Source organism: Marmota monax, unplaced genomic scaffold, assembly GCF_021218885.2.
Source record: "Marmota monax isolate L192 unplaced genomic scaffold, Marmota_monax_Labrador192_F-V1.1 WCK01_AAM20220418_F8-fsc00042, whole genome shotgun sequence".
Classification (NCBI taxonomy): domain Eukaryota; kingdom Metazoa; phylum Chordata; class Mammalia; order Rodentia; family Sciuridae; genus Marmota; species Marmota monax.
In genome coordinates, this window is record NW_026693008.1 from 12,044,038 (window position 1) to 12,067,399 (window position 23,362).

General features: G+C 36.6%; 1 protein-coding gene across 16 annotated transcripts in view; it reads right to left on the reverse strand.

The window, feature by feature from the left end:
* Positions 1 to 23,362, reverse strand: part of Erc2 (ELKS/RAB6-interacting/CAST family member 2) — an 882,113-nt gene that overhangs the window by 488,852 nt on the left and 369,899 nt on the right. For all 16 annotated transcript variants that reach the window (XR_009227574.1, XR_009227575.1, XR_009227577.1 and 13 more), the window contains one exon: positions 22,042 to 22,209. Coding sequence is in view for 12 of the 16 variants with exons in the window: in XM_058582164.1 (XP_058438147.1) it covers positions 22,042 to 22,209 (168 nt within the window). In the remaining 4 variants the exon portion in view is untranslated. The remainder of the gene's footprint in view (positions 1 to 22,041; positions 22,210 to 23,362) is intronic.

A 23,362-nucleotide genomic window follows, 5' to 3' on the forward strand; every position in this document is an offset into this window, starting at 1 on the left:
AAGGAAAAGGACTGCTGGGGATAAGGACTACAAGCAGTGTGCCATATTTCTAAGGTCAGGGTGGGCTTCCTTGAGAGGGTGACAATGGAGGAGAGACCTGCAGGAGGTAAGGGACCTATCCATGTGGCCAGTAAAGTGCCTAACATAGTATCTTGCACGAATACTTGTATTGAATAATTGCTTTCAATAAACACTAGGTGCTGTTAGGAAATAAAATAATAATTATACTGATGATCACAATCATAACTATCTTTCTGATCTTGCTCCAGGAAATCTTCTACATGTGTTGACTCATTCAACAAATATTTATTAACCTTCCCACCTTGGGCAAGTATTCCCTTGCGCCCGGCCAGACAGGGATGGAAAGCACCAGCATGGTCTGTGTTGCCAACAGATTCTGCAAGCTAGGACTGAAGTGGAAACCCAAGAGCCAGCTTTGGAGCTTTGTTGGATTTTGAGAGGCTTTGGCACATGCATTGAAACACTGACACATGCCACTGAGCGACCATTCTCAAGAAGACATACTGGGGAAACCAAGAATCAGGTCTAGGGCAGATGCAGGGAACATGAAAGTACGTATGTATATATATGGGGTGGGCATAGTAGTGTGTTGCATAAAATAGAAATTGAAAGAATCACAAATCTGCTCCCCCAAGATAATGACCTACCTCTTTAGTTCAGTAAATATATCAAATTACGAAGTTTTTTTTAAGTATTATTTTGCATTATGAACACACCAAATTCTTCTCCGAATAATTGATTTCTAGTTATCAAGAATCCTCACAGTGATGCCATCAGTATGATTTTCCATAAAGCATTTGTGAAAAAAATCATAAATTCAGATTACAAATTGCTGTTTCAAGATATCCTGGACCTGATACTCAATTGTCCTCTAATTCCCCTCCTGAAACCATGCCTACCCTTTATGTTTAGGAAGAATCATACCCTGACGAGGCAGATGTACAGACCGTTTTGGTCTCTGAAATTGTTGTTACTATGAACTTTGTCTGGTGATAGCTGGCCCTTGGCAAAGTTGTGAAGTTGGAAAAGTTTTACTTTCAGTTTCATGACCTTCCACATGTTCAACACACCCCTTCTCTGGGTGTTATCTAGTGTTTGCCCCACCAACTGTGCCACCACCCCTAATCACTCTCCAGGACAAAGTCCCTCAGTCTTCTGATAAGCTATAATGGTTAATTCTATGTGTCAACTTTGCTGGACCATGATACCCACATATTTAATCAAATATTATTCAGAATGCTTTTATGGGGGTGTTTTGGGATGAGAGATGTATGAAGTTAGTAGACTTTGAGTAAAGTAGATGACGTGCCACAATGCTGGTGGGCCTCGGCCAATCAGTTGAAGGTCTAACTAGAACAAATGGCTGACCTCCCCCAGACAAGAAGTAATTCTATGGCAGACTGCCTCTGACTTCATTTGTAACATCAGCTCTCCCTGGTTCTCTAGCAAACGGCCTTGGACTCAAACTGCAACTTTTTTCCTAAGTCTCTCAACTACCAGCTCCTGCATCAGATTTTGGACTTACCATGTATCAAAAATCACATGAACCAATTCCTTAAAAAACACCTCTGACTGTACATATGCACATCTTATTGGTTCTGTTTTTATGGAGAATGCTGAATAGTATACTTGGCCTTTCCTTCTCCACCACAGATACTTTGGTTCAGAGCCTTCCTACTCTCCTCATAGCCAAGGGTTATTTAAGGGACCATGAAAGCTAAGAAGTTACAAGGCTTCTTGGAGCTACTATTTTTAGATATCTGGGCCTTAATTTCCCTAACTGAAGAGCAAGGTAACTTCAGGCTCAAATATTCTTAGATTTGTACATGACCTTCCCTCTTTGCCCAGTAATCCTCTTTGAACAACTTAGGAGAATAAGACATCATCTCTATTTTTAAGTCTTTTATCCTAAATCATACCCTATTTTGCTGGACCACAATTCTTCTTCTTCTTCTTCTTCTTTTTTTTTAAATTGTAGCTAGACACAAATAATATATTTATTTATTTATTTATTTATTTATTTATTTAATGTGTGCTGAGGATCTAACCTAGTGCCTCACATATGCGAGGCAAGTGTTTTACCACTAAGCTACAGCCCCAGCCCTGCATCCCAATTCTTTATTTAGAATTGTGAAGAAAAATAAAACTTTTGCTCAACAGAAAAACTATTGCTCAGGTCATCTCCTTTCTGATTCTAGGCTTTGATTATCGGGTACAACTTAGTAAATTATAAATAATTTATAGCAATGGAAATAATTCTTATCTACAAACATGAAGATTCTGACATGTCCAGTAGAGGTTATATTGATCTCCCCTCTACACTAGGGGAAAACAAGTTATGTCTCTATTTGTTCATTCATTTCTGTATTCCTGATCTATATATCATCTCCAGAGTCTCTGTCCAATTCTAACATCGGTGGTTTCCTAATTAATAAGTAAAATCTTTTAACATGTTCATTTGTAACTGTATCACAGTCACAGTTTTGCCATTTTTTAAAAATTATCTTTAAATTAGTTGTCTAATATATGGGGATCACTTTATTTAATATGTTTACTGAATGAAAAAAATGAATCATCTTTTTCCATGAGCACAAAGGAGATATCTATATACTGATAGAGGCTAAGAGTAAAATCCAGACCACCTTGGCTCATAATCTATCACTGATATGCATCTACGGTCATTCTCTACATACCATTTTTTTCATATGCAAAATGGGAAGAAAAGGCACTACTGCACATAAATAACAACAGGATTGAGCAGCTTCTACAAGCAAGTTTGCAATTAGTATTAAAAGATATTATCCATAAAAACAGCTTAGCACTGTGCATGGCAACTTTGTACATATTCAATAAGTTGTACTTTTTATCATCATTTTAAGCAGGTTGGTCATTTGTGCAACTGTACACATTCTCTCTGTGATCTAGAGACCCTCAGCATGCTCCATACCCAACAGGTGCCTCATGAAGGCTAATGACAGTTGTGGTGACCACAATAGTGCCAAAATCTCCTGGCCTGCCAAGCTTAATAAAGTGTATTATCCAGTCTTCCAGACCACTGCTGGAGATGTTACAGCCTGACCTTCTATTGATCCCAACGTCGTCCCAATGGATCTTGTTCCATTGTAATTTATTACAACAGCCAAATTGAATCCACATGACAGTGCTCAGAGCCAATTCTCATTGAGTTTCTTTACCCCCACCCCCGCCCCTGCATCCACTGCCCCCAAAGATTTGTGGAGACACTGAATTAGATGATTTACTCAATTCCAGATATTACCACTATTGAATTCCTTTCTTTAATCTTGCACGTCCACCTAGAAAACGATAAAGATGGCCTGGCATGATTTGTTCTGCACTCTCGGAAATTTATTATTAATGCAGAGTCAGTAACCTTCCCTTGCCTGCTCAATTCTTCCCAGCCATGGTCTTTATCTTGAAAAATTTGAGTTGCTTGTTGCTACTGACATCTCCTATATTCCTCAAGCCTTTATTCTCAGTTAGAAAGAAGCAAGTCCAGAAAGATAGCTCTCTGGCTGCAGGCACTACTACACATAAATAACAACAGGATTGAGCAGCTTCTACAAGCAAGTTTGCCAAAAGATGTCTGAGCAAATTAGCACCTCCCATGTACTATAAGGCCATTTCAATAGCTACAATTGACATTTTTTATTTTCCTTCATTTCAACACAAGGATGGTGTCTCAGGTTCTTTCGCTATCACAATCACTGATTTTGTAAGCACTGTGGATGTTATTTTCTACCTCCTCCTTCTCTCTGTGGGCTGGATTAATCTGTACTGACACTCCAACCAGGTATTTTATCTAACCAGACTAGCTGGTCAACTACCATAAAATTTGGCCCAGTTTCTGCCTAGTACCAACCAATAACTCTGAATGTAGAGACTCTATAAAGAGGGAAAGGATGAACAATTCAAAGAAAAAATGTTTAACTTAAAATTCTAAATAAAGGTCTTGTGGCATGAAGTTTTAAAAAATATATAAACCACACAGAAATATACAACAAATGTCTGAACTATGAATGGAAATGAAATACCAAAGCAAAGACACAATTACAGTTCTTTAAGAACAGTTTCTGAAAGTTTAGATTTGAACATGGCAAATAACATATATTTTCTTATGACAACTGCCATGTTTACCAGAAACTTAAGTTAAAGTTACAGTAAACAGAACAAATATATAAATTACCATGGGTGCTTAACTAAGTTCTATATCTGTGACATTCAGTCAACTTCTATAAAAATATTTTAAAAGGGAGGTTTAAAATAAAGCAGAAGAAAATTAGTTGATATATACATGGGTATAAGTATGCATCACTGCAGCCAACTTAAATCAGGAAATAAATATTTCAGGCTAAACAATTTTTCTGCATTTCATATTATAAACCATAAATCTGAATTTTCCTTGTTAAAATTAAATGTTTATTTTCTTCATTGCCCTATGCAATAAAAATAAATATTTCATTTAAATTTAAGAGATTCCATTTTAAAAATCTATTTTGATTTTTAAGAATAAAAGAACTATACTGCTACTTCTCTTTTTAAAAGAGATATAATATGTACTTCTAGGTAAACTATTTTAAAATAAGGGGGTACTATTCCTTTAGAATAAAAAGGTAAACAGGATAAATAATAAGTGGTAAACAGACACTTAAGTTCAGGCTTCAGGGCAAAACTGGGCACCTTTATACACTTCTCCTGGATCTGGTTGGTGGAAATGGCGTGTTTTCTATGGGGATCTGGTGCTCATCAGACCAAACTTACACATTTAAAGACTTGGCCATTTACCATATATCTGCACCAGGGATGAAAGCAACATCTATGATACCCCTGGCCTCTCTCCAAACTATTTACTACTTACTATGAAAGCTAGAAAATGGAGAATGGATTGACATAAACTCACCCCTATTATAAAAATTATAATAATGATAGAGGATCCTTTCTTCTCATTCTAGACACAAAAAAGGGCTGGTTCTTTTTCTTTTCTAAAAACAGTTTCACACCGTTATTTCAACACAACACATCACATACAGAGACACACAGAGACACACACGTTCACGCATGCCCCTCTTTTCCTTCAGGGACTTTCTCATTAATCAGCATCATTGTTTATCCTCTTAAACCTCCAATATAACTTTTCAAGTTTATCAACAAGAGCTCTGGGTTGTGGTGTCAGCTCTGACTTGAGCTCATTTGAGCCAATGCATTTGATCTCTGGCTCTAAGACTCCTTACCTTATCCTTGAGCTGAGTGACACAAGGCTGTTTCTCAAGTCCTCTTTAGAGGACAACAGTAGCTTCAGGACAATTTCAGGGATAAAAGACCTATGTGATTATGACATGAACAGTCACATTAAAAAACAGGGCTATTTTTACATGTATTATTTTTAAATGAACTACCGATAAAGGCTACCACGTGGATCAAGTGTAAATACACTATGCTAATTGAAAGATGCCAGGCATCCCAGGCTGTATACTATATACATTTCTATGACATTTTGGAAATTGCAAAACTATAGGAATGTGGAATGAACCTAGGTCACCAGAGATTGGAGGTTGGGTAGAGAGGCTGACCAAGATAGCAGCACAAGGGAGGTTTCTGAGGTAAACAAGCTGTCTTATATCACATTGGTGAAGGGAATCGCCCAACTCTATGCTTTTGTTAAAATTCATAGAACTATACACAAAGAGTGGTTTTACTACATATAAATTTAGAAATCAATTTAAAATGATCTCCATAAAGTAATTCCATTTTCCCCAAGATCTATGAAAGTGTTGACAAGTTTTAGCATTTAAATTCTGATATTTAGAATAAAATAATAATTTGTTGTACATGAATGCTAATGAACTCTTTGTTCATTCAACAAATCTCTCTTGAACATCTATTACACTGAGAAAAAATGAGACTGAAATGAGATATAAGCTTATCCCCATTTTAAAGATAGGTAAACTGAAGCAGGGGAGACAAAATTAAGAGCCTAAGATTAAAAGCCTGTAAGTGATAGCCCTGAGATTCAAACCAGGCCTGTCACAGCCAGTACATTTTCTTTTTCTAATACGGGGGATCAAAGCTAGAGTGTGTGCTTCTAGATAAAAGTTGTACCACGGTGCTACATCACCAGGCCCAGTCCATGCTCTTAATAATAATACTGATGCATGTATGTGTGTATAAACTTTTTAAGCAAAAATAAAGTTATACAATTAAATGGTGGTAAAGGTATGCAAAAACAACATATTTATAAATATTACAAATATATATTAAAACAATATGGTATTTGTCTATTTCAATTAACAAACTAATATGAATATTTTCCTGTTATTCAGTATTCTTCTGTAACATAATTTCTATTGACTGAATTTCCATGTATAAATTATATTATTACTATTTAGCTATTCCTCCATTTTGGAATACTTTCACCAATCAGCCAAATAATATTTTTTAAAAAAACATGCTAAGGTTAAATCAATGTCTACAACCTTAATTCATTCTATACTATTAATTCCTAGTTGAGGCACCAGATTAAGCAGCTTTGGTCCATTACCCCACATTTGCTTTTCCCCAACTACCTGATATTTTATATAACTGTCATCCATATTTCACACCGATGGTTCCCCTGTAGGCTCTAAGAAAATGCCAGTTACATGGAAAGGTGGGAAAGTATCCTTACATTTATTCCTATCTTTCCACCTGGCTGACCTTGTTTATCTGTGCCTACAGAAGTTCACAAGTTCATAAACATTCATAATTTGGAGAGAGCCACAGTATGTGTATGCCACCTTTCATGGGCTTTTTTGAAATCACAGTATCATATGTGACTTAAAGAATTTAACTTCATATTTTAACACTGAAGAGAGAACTATCTCCACCCCATGTCAATGGGTGTTATTCATTTGAGCACATCCTGTCTGCTTAGCTTTGCTTCATTCAGTCTTTACTCACAAAAAAGCTATAGAATGCAACAGAAACTAGGGAAGACCTCACCCTTGGGAATGAATGACTTACTTTCTATTGCACCAGAAGGAATGTCTGAGGCAAATAGTAAATACAGTCTGGAAAACAAGGACACCTTGTTCCCTTCTATTAAATATTTAGAATACATAAAAAGCTTCAAACATTCCATGAAGGTTGCTATTTGATAGAATTGCCTACAGGCTATAATAACTTGTGATCTATACCAGAATTCAGCAAACTACAGCCCATGGTCCAATCTGTCTCCCTGCCTGTTTTTGTAAATAAAGTTTTATTGGAAAAAAGCCATCCCTATTTGTTTACTCACTCTGAATATAACTAGAACTTTGGACAGATTTACTGATTCATTCCACTAAATTCCAAATTTCTAGTACCTATGACGTGTATAACATCCTAAGCACTATGCTGGTTATCAGGAATAAGAAGATGAATAAGACCTTGTCATTTCTTTTAATGAACTCAGGATTTCATGGAAAGCAGAAAAACACATAAAATTGCATTTTAGGTAATTTAATTATTTGATCTGAAATAGTATAACCTGAAAGATGCGATAATAGCTCACTTCTGTGCATACATTTTTAAATAATACCAATCCCTCTAAAATTATAAAACTTCATCAAAATTTCCAGGATTTCTCAATGAGGTGAAGACAGAGCCTACAGAATGGAAACAAATTTTTACCACATACACATCAGATAGAGCACTAATCTCCAGGAAATATAATAACTCAAAAAACCTAACACCCAAAAACCAAACAACCCAACCAATAAATGGGCTAAAAGGAGCTGAAAAGACACTTCTCAGAAGAAGATATATAATTGATCAACAAATATATGAAAAAAAATGTTCAGCATCACTAATAATTATAGAAATGCAAATCAAAACTACTCTAAGATTTCATCTCACTCCAGTCAGAATGGCAGTGATCAAGAATACAAGCAACAATAAGTGTTGGCAAGGATGTGAGGAAAAAGACACACTCAAACGTTGCTGGTGGGCCTGCAAATAGGTGCAAACCACCTGGAAAGTAGTATGTGGACTCCTTAAAAAACTTGGAAAGGAACCACCATTTGACCCAGCTATCCCACTCCTCGGTCTATACCCAAAAGGCTTAAAAACAGCATACTACACTGATGCAGCCATATCAATGTTTATGGAAGCACAATTCACAGGGGGACATGGTACAAGAAGAGGAACTTTGGATTGGGCAAAAGAGTGGGGGAGCATGGGGGTAAGAAAGATGGTGGAATGAGACAGACATTATTACCCTAGGTACATTTATGATTGCTCAAATAGTGTGACCCTACTTCATGTACAACCAGAGAAGTAAAAAAATGTGCTCCATTTGTGTACAATGAATCAAAGAATATTCTGTTATCATGTTTAAAAAAATCTCAGGAAGTAAATAAATAAAATTAAGTATTTCTTCTTCATGAAAGACACCAAAAACCAGAATGAAAAGATAAGCCACAGACTGAAAATATTTGAAAGACACATCTAAGAAATGGATATTATCCCAAATATATAAAAAGCACTTAAAACTCAACACTAAGGAAACAAAATCTGAAAAAAAAATGCCAAAGGCCTTAACAGACTTCTAAGCAAAAAGAGATAGAGGGCAAATAAGCATGTGGCAAGATGCTACACATCATATGTAAACTGGGAAATGTAGGTTAAGACAATGACTACATACTGATTAAAATAGCCAAAATTGAGAATACTGACAACACCAAATGCTGGTGAGGATGTGTAAGAGCAAGAGTTTCCATTTGCTGCTGGCAGGAATGCGAAATTATACAAGCACTTTGGAAGAAGGTTTGACAATTTTTACAAAACTACTCATCCTCATACCATATGATCCAGCATTACAGTCATATTCACACAAGGGAGTTGAAAAGCAAAGTCCATATAAAACTCTACATATGCATGTTTCTAATGGCTTAACTTGAAATTATCTAACTTGGAAGTAATCAAAATAAACTGTGACACATCCAGATAATGGAATATTATTCAGTGTAAAAACAAGGAATGAGCCATCCAAAAAGGAGACTTAGACAAAATTTAAAAGTACATTGATATATGAAAGGAGCTAATCTGAAAATAATACACTTGTAATAATTTGACCTACTTGATATTATGGAAAAGGCCAAACCATGGAAAGAGCAAAGATATTAATTGGGGTTAGGAAGAGGATAGGATGAACAGGCAGAGTTTAGAGGATTTTCAGGACAGAACAACTTTGCATGATAGTGTTGCAATGGCTATGTGTCAACTGAAATTTGCCCAAATCCATAGAATATACAACACCCAAAGTGAACTTAATGTAAACTAGGGCCATGGTAATAATGATGTGTGTATGTAGGTTCATCAATTGTAACAAACGTACTGCTCTAATGAGGGATGTTGACAGTGGAGAAGGTTGTACGTGTGTGGTGGCTGAGGTATATGGAAAATTTCTGTACCTTCCCTTCAATTTTTCTGTGAACCTACAAACTTTATACAGGTTTGTCTTAAATAATAAAAAAAAAATCCAGGATCTCTAAATGGAATAGTCAAGGCATTGGAAACTGTGTTTATCAATAACTTGTTAGTATCCTGTGTACTCCACACCTGTTTACTTGCCTCAGAATTTCTGAGACAGGTTTGGTTGCCGCAATCTGGCTGGGCACAATTCAGGAGCCACTTGTCAAAAGAAACGAACTTTATTTTTAGAACCACACATGCCAAACAAAACAGCTCCTCAGGAAAAACCCTCAGAGCCCAACTGCCACCACCGGCTTCCCACAAGCCTCTCCACCTCCCCCACTCCTCCTGCTCTTGAGGCCGATTGGCTGGGTCACGTGGGCGGAGCCAAAAAAGTCCCCCAATGAGCAGCTCCGTGGTCTGAAAGGGCAGGAAAACAGCCCAATGAGCATCACGGGCAGAGGAGCCAATCAGCTAGAAGTTGCTGGGCCAGCTGTGAGCCACTCATCAGCTGGCAGTCTGAAAGTTTGCTGGGGCCCCTTCGGCTGTGGCTCTCAACATTTGGTAACTATTAAACAGTTAATAAACCCTTATATCAGTTTTCTACTGATGTTAACAAAATGCCACCAATTTAGTGGCTTAAAACAACACTTTTTTATCAAATCACAGTTGTGTAGATCAGAGGTCCAAGATGCTACACCTGGGGTTTTGGTTCAAGACAGTAGAAGGGGAGATCAATGTTCAGGCATTATGAGTATTTGTCTGGAGGCTCTAGGGAAAAAAAATCACTTTCAAGCTTGTTCTTACTGTTGGCAAAGTGTGGTTTCTTGTGGTTTTAGGATTATGGGGCTTGCTTCTATGCTAGTGATCATCTAGAAAGCATCTTCAGCCCTAGGGTTGCCTGCACTCCTTGCCATGAGCCTCTCAATCTTCATTTTGACAGCAGAGAACTTTTCATGCATTGACTTTCTTCATATTTCAAGTCTCTGCCTTCCCCATCTCTGACCATTGGAACTAGACTTAAAGGGCTCATGTGATTAGTTCAAATCCACACAGATAATCCCCCTTTCTTAAAGTCAATTCTGCCACATGTTATAATATAATATAACATAATCACTGGCACAAAATTCATTATATCCACAGTCCTGGATATTATTCAAGGCATGCATACCAGGCAGGTAAGAAATCTTAAGGTTCAACTTAGACTTCTAACTACCACAGCGCCTTTGTTAGAAGTTTAATAAACTGTAATAATATTATAAACTATAATAATATTAGCCAAAGACTGATTATACATGGCTATTGCTGCCATATATTCTGTAACATTGATTTAGAATTCAGCTTCTGTGAAGATAGTCTTTTTAAAGTAATTACATCTTTCTGTTTGCAAAAGTTGCAAAATCACTAAGTCTGAAGTAAGAAAACACTGGCAATGACAGTGTACTATCAGAACAATAGGAAGATGCCAGTTATCTACAATAATTGTGGAATTATAGTTATCAAGAACATATTACCCTTGCATTACTTTTGTTTTCAAGGGAAACATAGATATGCATTTTATTTATTTATTTGTTTATTTACATATAGTGCTGAGGATCGAACCCATTTCCTCATACATGCTAGACAAGCTCTCCTCCACTTACAACTCCAGCCCTAAGGCATGTATCTTAAAAGCTTTGAATTAAGGACTTCCCTTATGCCATAAGATGATAAATACTAATATCTATATGTATACACTTTTCAGAGTGGATCCACTGCCAAATACAGGGTAAGTAAAAAAGAGACAGAAAATTATCCTCCACACATAAATAAGGTTGATTAAATCTTTTATTCTTCAAATGACCTGAGAAGTATGTGAGAGGAGTAACAGAATCATCTCCAGACAGAAACATATAAAGGCTCAGCTGCCTCTTATTTCATATCACAAAACTGTAGGCAATAGCTGGCAGCTAAAATGGAAAAATGTGTCAATAAGCCTGTGCCCAATAGAATAGCAACCATAGTCAGGGTATTTTAGGCATTTTATTTTAAATCTTCAAGGGATTTTGCAGGTGATTATAAACAAACCTTTAAAAAATCCATTACGGTGAAACTGAGTACAGAAAATAAAGTCTTAACCTAGAAGCAAATATTTATTTAAAAGAAAATTTGCTTCCCTACCTGGGATCAGCTCTCTCATTGAATGAGAATCAGTTCTCAGCATGATTTGGCCCTAAATTGCATTTTGAAATAAAACACATAATCGCTATTGCCACTTGTAAGTCACAAGGGACTAGAAGAGAACATTTTACAGTATGGAAGTCAAAATGTCTCTCAAACTTTAATTAATATAATATATTTGATGGCTGGAAGACATAAAGAATAGAAAATGCTTCATTGTGAAATTTGCTCACTAAATGTGGCAAGAAGTGTGGTCCAGCTATATTAAATTACTTCTAATTCCACCAAATGCACTGTGCTGCCTCTTTCTGCCAAAGCTTTGGAAATACTGATTTTGCTGCTTTGACTGGACAATGACTCCTAGTCCCTCAGCTCTCAATTTAGTCATCAACTTTTCCAGGAAGTCCTTGTTCATCCCATTTCCCTTGTGAGGTGAGGAGTCCCTCCTATTTGTACTCTGTACCTGGCCAGCACAGCATATATCATATCCTGTACTATAATGTCCTATTTGGTTGCTTTCTCCATCCACGTGAATTTCCAGTAGGCAGAAATTATACCTTCCTCAATAGTGTATGGATCCCCAGCGCCTGCATAGTATCCAGCTCATTATAGACACTGGATATGTATAATGTGTATTGTTGAATGGTTGGGTGATGCATGGAAGGATGGCAAGATGGCCAGCATAGGTCGATAGTGACCAAAGTCTCAAATGTCATAGGGATGTGGATAGAAAAAAGAAAAGTAAAGCCCAGGATCTATCACTACTCAGCTCTGTGACCCTATACAAGTTATTTTAACTCTAAAACCCCTGCATCATTAAATGGGAAAATGAAGAGGCTGAACTATGATAGTCCATCGAATCTGTTCCAGGTTTACTGTCTTCAGGGTTGTCCAATCATTATTAGCATACTCAAAGTTGCATGCCTTTTAAAGTAAAAAAATATTGGGTTGTGTTCAATAGAGCCCAAGAGGAGAAAGACACACCTAATTGAAGACAGTGCCTGGAGATGATCAATCACTCTATCAGAAGGTAAATTTTTCTGGCTTTGATTCCTTAGACAACAAAATGGCATTTTACCATGTCATCTCTAGGAGAAAGGTAACTTTAAAGTTCTTAGAAGAAAAGCAAAATATAACACACAAAGGAGGAGGCTTGTGTATACATTATTTCACAAAGAAGTGTGGGTCACCAAGGAAGCCACAGACTCTACTCAAGAGACACAAAATACACCCAAACATCCTCCTGAAATATCTTCACATTATTTGGGCATGGATTTCTGACCAGCAGGACCAATCAGTTAAAGTCACCCAGTTGTTTTTGCCCTAAACCATCACCAGCAGTGGGGAAAACCATTCAGCCATGAGTAGTAGCCATGCATCTTAGTGATCATTCTTTCTGTGGTGTTTACTTAACACTAGACCGCTTGACAACACTTGCATGCTATGTTGAAGACATGACATATTAAATGATGTAAAAGTAAGGACGTTTATTCTTAGGTCTAGTGACATACTCTATCCTACAAATACAGAATTCATGAGAGAACTTATTATGTAATATGTTGTTCATTTTTTTATCCCTTATATTTGGAAAATCAGATATTAACTAAGATTCTTTTAAGTTGCAAGAATTTAAGCAGCATATTAATTAAATCTACATACAGTCTACATTGAAAAAAATTATACTTTATTCCAAAAATATATGAAAAATACTTCATTCAAACATAAATGAGATTTTCAGCCCAGAGGCTGATAAAATAAAGTTCATTTTTTTTTATCAGAAAGAACAAATTGGTCTTAAAGGTCACTGTTTTCCAAATGACTGGAATACCAACTGAGCTACTCTACTTAGCTTTGCATTGCTATAACCAAAGTACTCAACAAAAACAACTTAGAAGAGGAAAAGTTTATCTGTGGTTCAGAGCTTCAGAGGTCTCAGTCCATGTATGGTGAACTACATCACCAGAGATGAGGCAGAATATTATAGTGAATGGGCAGAGGAAAACTACTCAGCTCATGGTAGCTGGGAAGTAGAGAGAGAATGGGAGGAGACAAGAACAAAATATATAATCTCTAAGAGCACACACCAAGTAACCTACCTCCTTCAGCCACACCCTGTCTGCCTATAGTTAAACCACCCAGTTAATCTATTCAAACTATTAAGCTGCTCATTAGGTTACATGTTTCATGATCTAATCATTTTGCCCTTGAATATTCCTGCATTAACACAAGAACATTTGGAGGGTACCTCATATCCAAACCATAACACCAGTATTTAGCCACAGAAATTTAAAGTAGGTGATCCATCTCTCTTCTGTCTAAATCAGAAGCTTTCTTCATATTATATATTTCCTATACAATACCCTCCAAATTAGCTGATATCATGAGCAATATGACCCTATTGGTTTTAATAATTATAATAATTTTAATAGTTCATGTATGTATGTATGTACCATTATATGTGAAAATTATAAAGCAGAAGGTAACAATAATGATCCACTCATCATCTATACTCACATGGATGTGCACACACATACACATTAGCCATCTCTGAAGCTGTATAAGATGATGCCACAGAAAAAGTGTAGAAAAAATTCTCAAGTTTATCAACAGAGGTAATACTCAGAAGAGAGACAAATGTCTGTTATTCTAAGTAAAAACCATTTAAGAAACATTATCACCAGATAGGGGGCCTAGAGCATCAAGATAAGTAATCCAAACCCAAAAAGGAATAGTTTCCTATGGACCAGGGCTTTTATTCATAATTGTTGCAAGGAGGGGAACTATCATTGGCACAGTAGGATGTTTAGCAGCATTTCTGAATTGGACTCTATCCACCAGAAGCTTGTAGCAATCCCAAGCTATGGCAAGTAAACATGTAAATCTTCCCATAGGGTAGGGAAGAGGGCTGTAAAACAGCCAGGTTGAGACTCACTGCCTTAGACCCACAAGCACTCTGGTTGCAGATCCATCCCCAGAGAGGCCACCCTAGTTCCTGGTTTCAAGTGCAGAGTGAGTTTGCCTGCACCAAGGTGGTAAGACCTTATGTGAACAACTCACTGCAAACTGGAGTGCCTTCTCTGGCTGCCTCCTCTCAGGACTCAGCCAAGAGTCTCTAAACTTATGAGTTCATCTGCAACTGGTCCAGGAAAGCTGCTTCGATGTCTCTCTCAAATCATTTTTTGGAGTTTTAGTCTTCTAAAAACCAACAATTAAAGGAAAGTGAAACTACCATCAGAGGCAAAAGAAAGGCATGATGCTTTTAAAATGAAACAACAAAGCAACCCACTGGCTTAGAATGGTATGTGAAAAATCATGGGAGAAGAAAAGAACAAACAGAATTGAAGGCCACCACAATTTTTCTTCTTTCTACATATAGTTATTGTATACATTTTTATGTCCAGATATGGTGTTATATTTTATTAATTTAGTTGGTTTCCTATTTTAAACCTATTATTAACTGGTTTTCCTATTATTTGATGGTTGCATCTCTGCTGGTTTGGTATTAAAACTAGGTATCTTCATATATCAATCTCTGATAAATTGCTTAAATTGTATCTTGGTTAATCCCTAAAAGTAAATGATTCCACTTCTCCCATTTTGGAAGGCAGGATCATATACTATGACATTGGTTTAGTGCTTCAGAGTAGCTCCATTGCTTTCCTGCCATGCAACTCTAGAAAATACTACCTTTTTGTACTGTAATCTCTCATTTTTTAAAATGGGGGTTATGATAGTATCTAATGATCATTACTTTAAGAATTCATAATCTGAACTCATAACATAAGGATGCAAAACCTCTAGTGCAGTGTCTAGAAGGGCAGTACAAAGTAAAGTTTCAATCAATAATAGATAATCTTTTTATTATAAAAATTATCATTTCCACTGTAATAATTGACCACGCATAATCAATAATTTTATTCCCATTTCTAACAATACAGTAAGTTAGAAGTGAGAACTAGAAAAAAAAAAAAAGGAGTTCTCTTTGTAGAATAAGAATATTCTCTGTAAATGTAAAATAAAGGAAGAGTGGTTGAGCTCTCTGCCCCAAGTCTTTATCTCTTTTTACCTTCCACACTAATAGAACCAAGGCTGGAGGTGTTAGGTGTGGGCAGAACAACAGTCATTTCCTCCTCTGAATTTTATTATTCATGGGATGGTTCCATCTGTCAGCCTACACAGAACATACCATACTGGGAACAGTGAGTGGGTCTGATATTTCTCTGGGGCAAATGACTCTCCTCAGAGTTAACAATATTCGTGGGCCAGAAGTAGATCTCAAAGCATTTTCTCCCAAGTTCTCATTGTGATTTGGCTAGTTTTTTTTTTGTTGTTGTTGTTGTTGTTTTGTTTTGTTTATTGAGGACCAGCTTATTCCAAGAATTTAGCAAGGAGCTGGAGGTATCTTGATTATCAAGGTTCAGGAACTCATGGGAACCTAAGCCCTGTTAGGGAAGCCAACATTCACCAAAGGAAGCATACTTCCAAACATAACCAGTAAGTACTTCTTTAAGAGTGTAAGACCTCTCCCAGACTGCAAAACAACAAAGACTACACAAAGTAAGTGATTCACAACTCTGAGCAGAACAAGAATAAAGCTTAGAGTCACATTTCCCAGATTCCTTTGGATGAAGGGTCTGGTTAAATTCTGCCAATGAGAGGCACTTGTGTAAAACGTGAAGCTCTGTCCCAGGACTTTGAGTACTGACTGAATGATGTCAGGGCAGCCATCAGCAGAGGCAGCACCTGACCAGACACTCTGGGATATGAGATCACGGTGGTATTTGTTCCCTAGAGCTGTCCTTGTTCTTGATCATCCTCAGTCTGGTTCTATAGACCAGATATTGGGGCTCTGGATATTCTTAAAAATTCCCATTTACTTAAAAGTAGCCAGAAGTGGCTTCTGCTGTATGCATCTGTCAAGTGATTTGCTTCTGGTAACCTGCCATATGTTGCTCTCCATTGCACTTATATTTAGGATTATGCATGTCTGTCTCCCCAACCAGATTGTCAGCTTCTTGAGGACTGGAAAATGTCTTATTTCTCTTTGAACCTACAAAACCTGGAGTAGTAATTGACTGACACTTAGGAAGCACTCAGTAAATGCAGAAGGAATATGATTTTGCATATGTTCAAAAACTTAGGAGATTTGCCAATAACAAGTATAAAGTTCAACTAGATATTTAAACACTGAGAAAGAGCTCAAAGGAGTTAAAAAGTCTTCTACGCCTTACTTCAGTTTTACATTTAATGTGAAAAATCTCTTATGTTCTTGGCCACCTTCTCAAGTATTACTTTTTTGAAAAATAAGCCCAGAAGAAAATCAGTATCCTAATAACCCATAGCATCCTTACCTCTGAGCTTACTGTCATTCAGAAATTTCACCACCACAGTTCCAAATAGGTATAAAAACGCTGCTGAAGCGAGGAAGTCCATATACACCACTTGGAGGAGCCAACTTCACTCAACCTCCCTCCCTTTTTCAACTTAGAGGGCAATCCACAAGTTCAGTAGGCAGCCAGTGAATTTGGCTTCCAGAGAGATCAACATCTGTTTTCCTACCCCCAATAAATAAAGTAACTCTACTCTATAAATTCACACTGTCCGTGGGTCTGAGACCTAGAATGGAAATGGAGATAGAATTTTTGTCCAATTTTAATGGCTTTTTTAAATTCCTGGGTAGCAAGTTTATGCTGTAAGAATCTAGGAGCTGCATAACAGTCTGAATTTGATCTGGTTCAAAAAAAATACTACCATGTCCTAAAATGCTAGGCATTATACACTTTCCAAATGTACAATGTCATCAAGGTTTTATGACATTTCCTACAAAAACTCAATAGTCAGGTAGCACTTCATCAGTTACAGTTTGAATTCAGGTGTGGGAACAGAATTCTGTGGCTCTAGCATGAAAATTACGCTCTTCAGACTGGTATCACAGCCGCAGGGGACAGTTCACTAAACATTTTTCATACATGTATATTTTTATCCCTACTAAAATAACTACATATTTTGCATTATGGAGTTAAGAATATGAAATTAGGGCCAAAAGCCCATTTTGGATAATTTTTGTCTCCTTACTAAAGATTGATCAGAGTTGTCCTGCCACCTGGGGTTCTCTCTTCAGTTTCAGTCCCTTCCTTAAGTGACAAAAATGTTTAAATCTTCATACCCATATGTGTCTACAGAACTTACAGAACACACAAGACATTGGAGACCCAAGGCTCTGAAAGCAAAACTTACATATATGAGGTGCAAGCCTAGCTCTGCCACTTTAAATATGGATAGGAAAGGAGCTTACCCAGTTCTACTGGCATCAAAACAGTGCAGGATGCCCACGAAGTAATGTTGCACCTCTGACATTGACATGGGTTTATTATTCTTCCATGCCAAAATAGTAATCCAAAGATTGTACTGTTCAGATCCAGGCCTTCTCTAAAACAGACAATTGTGCTAAATGTGATCCAAAGGGCCTCCAGCCCCAATGTTTCAGTGGCCCACTGGCTTCTCTATTATTTCCACAGTTTAAACCAGCTTCTGAATTATGGGCATCATTTATTGGGAGATAATTTCCCTTTCACACTGCGGGTCTAACAGCAATCTTGTCCATTTACCATGTTGTCAGTGGTTTAATACCCTCCTGTCAGTAAACACTTAGTTCAAAAACTGGAAGCAAACCCTCCAAGTATACATGAAACATTTTTTACATGATTCAAACAAACAAGATCATAATTATGTTGCCAAAAGAAGCTATAAGAGACACCAATTTTATTACAGAGCATCCAAATTGGTTCCCAAACCTTTGAGTCTAGGAATGGAAAAAAGTTTAATTTTTCTTTTCAAAATATTCATATTAGCAAAAGTGATCATTTGTCACTTATGCACTGAAGGTGCCACCTCACAATTTTACTGAAAAATCTTTTGTCAGTTATTCCTCAAGGGAAAGAACATTTAGTTTCAACTCTTTGCAAATGAGCAATTGGGACATTCTTCTTCAACTCAGTCTCATACCTGGTGTCATCAACATAATAATTGAGATCAAAAGAAAATGAGGTTCATTCACTTAATTTGCATTAACCAATTTATTCTATTTACTCAAAGATAAAACTAATTCTTATATCTAGACTATGTGACCTTGAGCAAGCTTATCATAAGCCTAAATATTTCTCAGTTCCTTGGATTTATAATTGCACCTGTCTCATCAGGTTGTAGTTAAGAGTAAGTAAATAGTGCTTGGCATGCAACATAAGAACTCCAGCAGGTCTTCAGCTCTTGTCGTCACTCATTGCTAGAGATTTTAAATGAAAAGTCTTCTCCTCAATCATTAGAACATGCTCTAATGTATGCCAATGTAACATTTCTCTATTAACCCCACCCAACAAAAACCCTTTGATTCAAGGGTCTTTACTTATCTCTGCCCAGGTCTCTTTCAGTTATCTATTATCAACCAAATGGGTACTGTGAAATGGAAATCCAATAATGAGGTCCTTGTCCATGAAGATTTCAACAGAAATGAACTCATAATACAACCCACCGAATCACCAACATCTTGAGAGTTCCAAACAAATGCAGGATCTCAACTTTTAACTCCTTGGTGAAATCTCAATGATTTGATTTTTATCTAACTTTAATTATTCTATAAAATAAAAGCCACATTATTCTGTACATAATTACACCATTTAAAGGTTCTGGTTCACCATAATAGAACAGGAATGCACTGAGAGGAGATCTGATGTCTCTCTTTATTTGAAAAGCCCAGAGAACTCACTTATGGAAAAGCAGAAATGTGGACAAGTAGGGGTCTGGATATTAAGAATTCATTGATAATCTCATCCCAACCTCTCCACAGAAACAAATAAGTACCAACTGTCATGGTAATCATTGCATGGCTCAGTCCTTGAGTCAAATTGGCAGGAAAAATAAAATTTCACAAGGGAACAACATGTAGAATGTGATAATGCTACTATATGTCTTTAACAAAGGGCAAAGGTCTATAACAAAGTACCATTTGAACAGAGGTCCAAAAGGAGAAAAGGCATGAGTCATGTGAATGCTTAGAGCAGTTCTGTCCAATAGAAACATAATGGGAGCCACATAGGTAATATAAAATTTTCTTGTAGACCATTAAAAAACAAAAAAAAGAAAAGTGATATAAATTTTAAAATTATATTTTAGCTCACCTACTATGTCCAAAATATTTGTATTTAAACATATAATATAAAGATTATTAATGAGAGGTCTCACAATATACTTTTCACAATAAGTCTTCAAAATCTGGTAGGTTTTTCACAATTACAGCACATCCCAACTCAGGAGCTTTAGGCTTATAGCTACCATACAAGGCAGGGCAAGTCCAGGGTTAGTGTCCCCATGGGGAAATACAGTAAAGCGTCTCCCTCAGAAGAGTGCAAAGGCAGTGGAGGCCAACATGACATGAGTAAAGGGGAGACCAGCAAAACAGGAAGTCAGAAGCTCAATCATATAAGACATCATGGGCCCTTATAAAGACTTCCACTATTACCTCTGAGTGAAAATGGAAGCCCCTGGGAGTGGTACAGCTTCATGGACCTGTGACTTGTACAGCAGTCCTGGGTCCCACACATGGTTTTATGTTCTGCTATTGCTATCTTGAAATTCTAAATTTTTGAACAAAACCCTCCACATTTGTACTGGGTCATGAGCTGAGAGGATAGAACAGTGACAGAGTGCTTGCCTAGCATGTGTGAGGCCCTGGGTTTGATCCCAGCATCACAAAACAACAACAAAATGTTCATTTGTACTGGACCCCACAAATTTTGTAGCTGGTTGTGAATGGAGAGTTTTGACCAGAGAGTAAGTTTCTATGTTGAGAATAGACTATAAGAAATACAAGGATAAATGAAGGAAAAACAGCTAGGATACTTTTAATATGATCTGAGTGAGAGATGATGATGGCAAGTGACACCAAGAGGATGGTGGCAAGTGTAGCTACAGCATGGTGTCCAGCAACATGCCTGACTAGGGTGGTATCCTTGGCCCACCATTGATTTCCACTCAGTTTGCATAATGATTGCATGCTAATCTGAGTGCTTTATATCTTTCTAACCCCTTTTGTCTTTCATAAAAGAGCAGAAATTGGTTTCTTTTCTTGCTGACCCCTTTTCTAGAGGAAGGCAAGGCACTCTATGGTTCTCCCTAAACTGTACACATCATTAAATGGGAATTATCTAAAAGAAATTCACAATGCTGGTCTCGGGTTGTAGCTCAGTGGCGGAGTGCTTGCCTAGCACACAGGAGGCTCCGGGTCCAATCCTCAGCACCACATAAAAATTAATTAATTAATTAAAGGTACTGTGTCCATCTACAACTAAAAATGTTTTAAAACAAAGAAAATCACAGTGCTATCACAAAATCAAGGGCTCCTATAATGGAGAAAAGGAACCATTGAAAGAAGAAAGAAAACAAGGGCCCTAATGAGGCTGAGCATCTTCTTGTTGGATTACTGTGGTTGGGACTTCTTATACATTCTCTCTGTTGATTCAAATAAGTATAGCGTATAAACATTACTCTTCTCTCCAAATAATCTACATGGATTTGGCAATTGCCATGGTCTGAATGTTACTTAATCACCAATGTGAAAATATTAAGAGGTGGAATCTACAGAAAGTACTTAAGTTATGAGACCAGAGACCACATAAATGGGATTAGCAACCTTCTAAATGGGCTAGAGGGAACCATCCCATCACACGAGGGAATGGCATATATGTCCTTTAGAGGATGCAGCAACAAGGCAATATGATGGAAGCAAAGAGAACACTCTCATTGGACACTGAACCTACTTCTACCTTGATCTTGGATTTTTCTTCAGAACTGTGAGAAAATATATTTCTGTTTTTTATAAATTGCCTAGTCTCAGCTATTTTGTTATAGCAGCAGGAATGCACTAAGACATCAGGATATAACCAACCAAAGATTATGTAACTATAAAATGAATCTAAAATGCATTAAAGACCCATAAACTACACTGATCAACTCTCAAGAAGGAAAAATGAAAAATAAGCTCACTTTTTGACTTATTTTTTTTATTCACTGGTGAGTGTGGAATACATGGCCTCACACATGCTAAGCAGAAGTTTTATCACTTACCTAGCAGCACCCTGGTTCTACTATTTTATGTTTATACCAAAATTTATAAAATTACCTCCATGTTTAAGCTGACAAATGAAAAAAAACCTCTATTCAGTTTTTAAGTGATAAAGTAAAAAATTAATTAGGCCAAGCTAAAAATGATATGATACAACCACAAGTAAAATGTCAATAACTAAAAAGTTTATACTTCCTAATCTAAAATTTTAAAGAAAATTTATTTTCCATCTGCTCAAAATCTCTCTACATGACAAAACATGCATGATACCAACTCTCAACATGAAAGCTACTCACCTTTTTCTGAAGAACATTAATTTTTCTTTCCTTCACTTCTAACATATCTTTCATGTCACGAATCTCTCCAGCCAGTGTTCCCTTCTCTTCTGTGAGGTCCTGCAATTGTTTTGTTTTTTTATTGAGAAAAGATTCTTTTTCTTCCAGTCGTAATCTCAGTGCATCTACCTAAAATCAGGAAAAAGAAGGTTTTGTTTTTACCAAGAGGGTATTGATCACCATCAGGAATGCCCTTGCAGGGGTGGGTTGTAGCATGAGCTTCTTGAATACAGGGTGATCAACCCATTGCTCACAGCCACCTTGATGCCATATATTTTAACAGCCAGTAATCTACCTTAAAGTCCTATTATGTGCATATCTAAATGGAATTTTTTTTAAATATAAGGTTTCTATGAAATAAGACTTTATAAAATAGTAGTATGCTCCCAAGTTTGCTTCCCTGTTTTCAGGAAACAATGTATTCACTTAGGCTGGGAAATAAAGCACATTAATACTCCATGTCTGAGAGCCCAGTGAGGGCAATACACTCCTCACAATTTGCAGCATCCCCCAGATACATGGAGAGAACATCATGAGCATCTGGAAGAACAAGATTGACACATAGAGAAACATTCCTAAATTAGAGAAATACATATTGCCAAGAGGAAATTAGTGTTGCCAGAGGAAGAAATGGTCTAGAAATTAAACACCCATCCTTTAGTTATATGAAAAACTGTTTTCCAAATACTTAAAAAAATCCTATTCCTACCTGAGCTCAAAAATTAGAAAATTACAATTCCTGTTTTTCACTAATATAAAGATAAAACATAAATTTTATTTTTATATTTAAGATCTTCTGAACCCTATGTGCAAAGAAAGTTTTGTTTATATACTCAAATTCTAGATTATAGAAAAAAAAATCACTGGGGTGATAGAAAAAAATGAGACAATAAAAAGAATATGAAGGCCATTAAAAGACCATTTGAAAGTTAATCCCCTATAGTCTTTCTAAATTCTACTATATTAGTCTACAAGATTGTATTTGTCTCTATGTTTACAAATACCCATTGTTCTAGTTTTAAAAACCAACTATGACACTTTATGTGAAGATTATTCTCATTAATTATTGTCAATAACAGATTGAGACTTCAGAGGACACTATTGTCAACTGAATAATCATATCTAATATGCTACTCCCAAGACATGTGCTTTTTAATTGTATTTTTTAGGGGGGTACCAAGGATTGAACCCAGAGAAACCAAAATAATAACAACAAAACAAGCCTGCAACCAAATTATCATATAACCCTTATGAGAGAAAGAAGGGAATAACAGGGTTTATA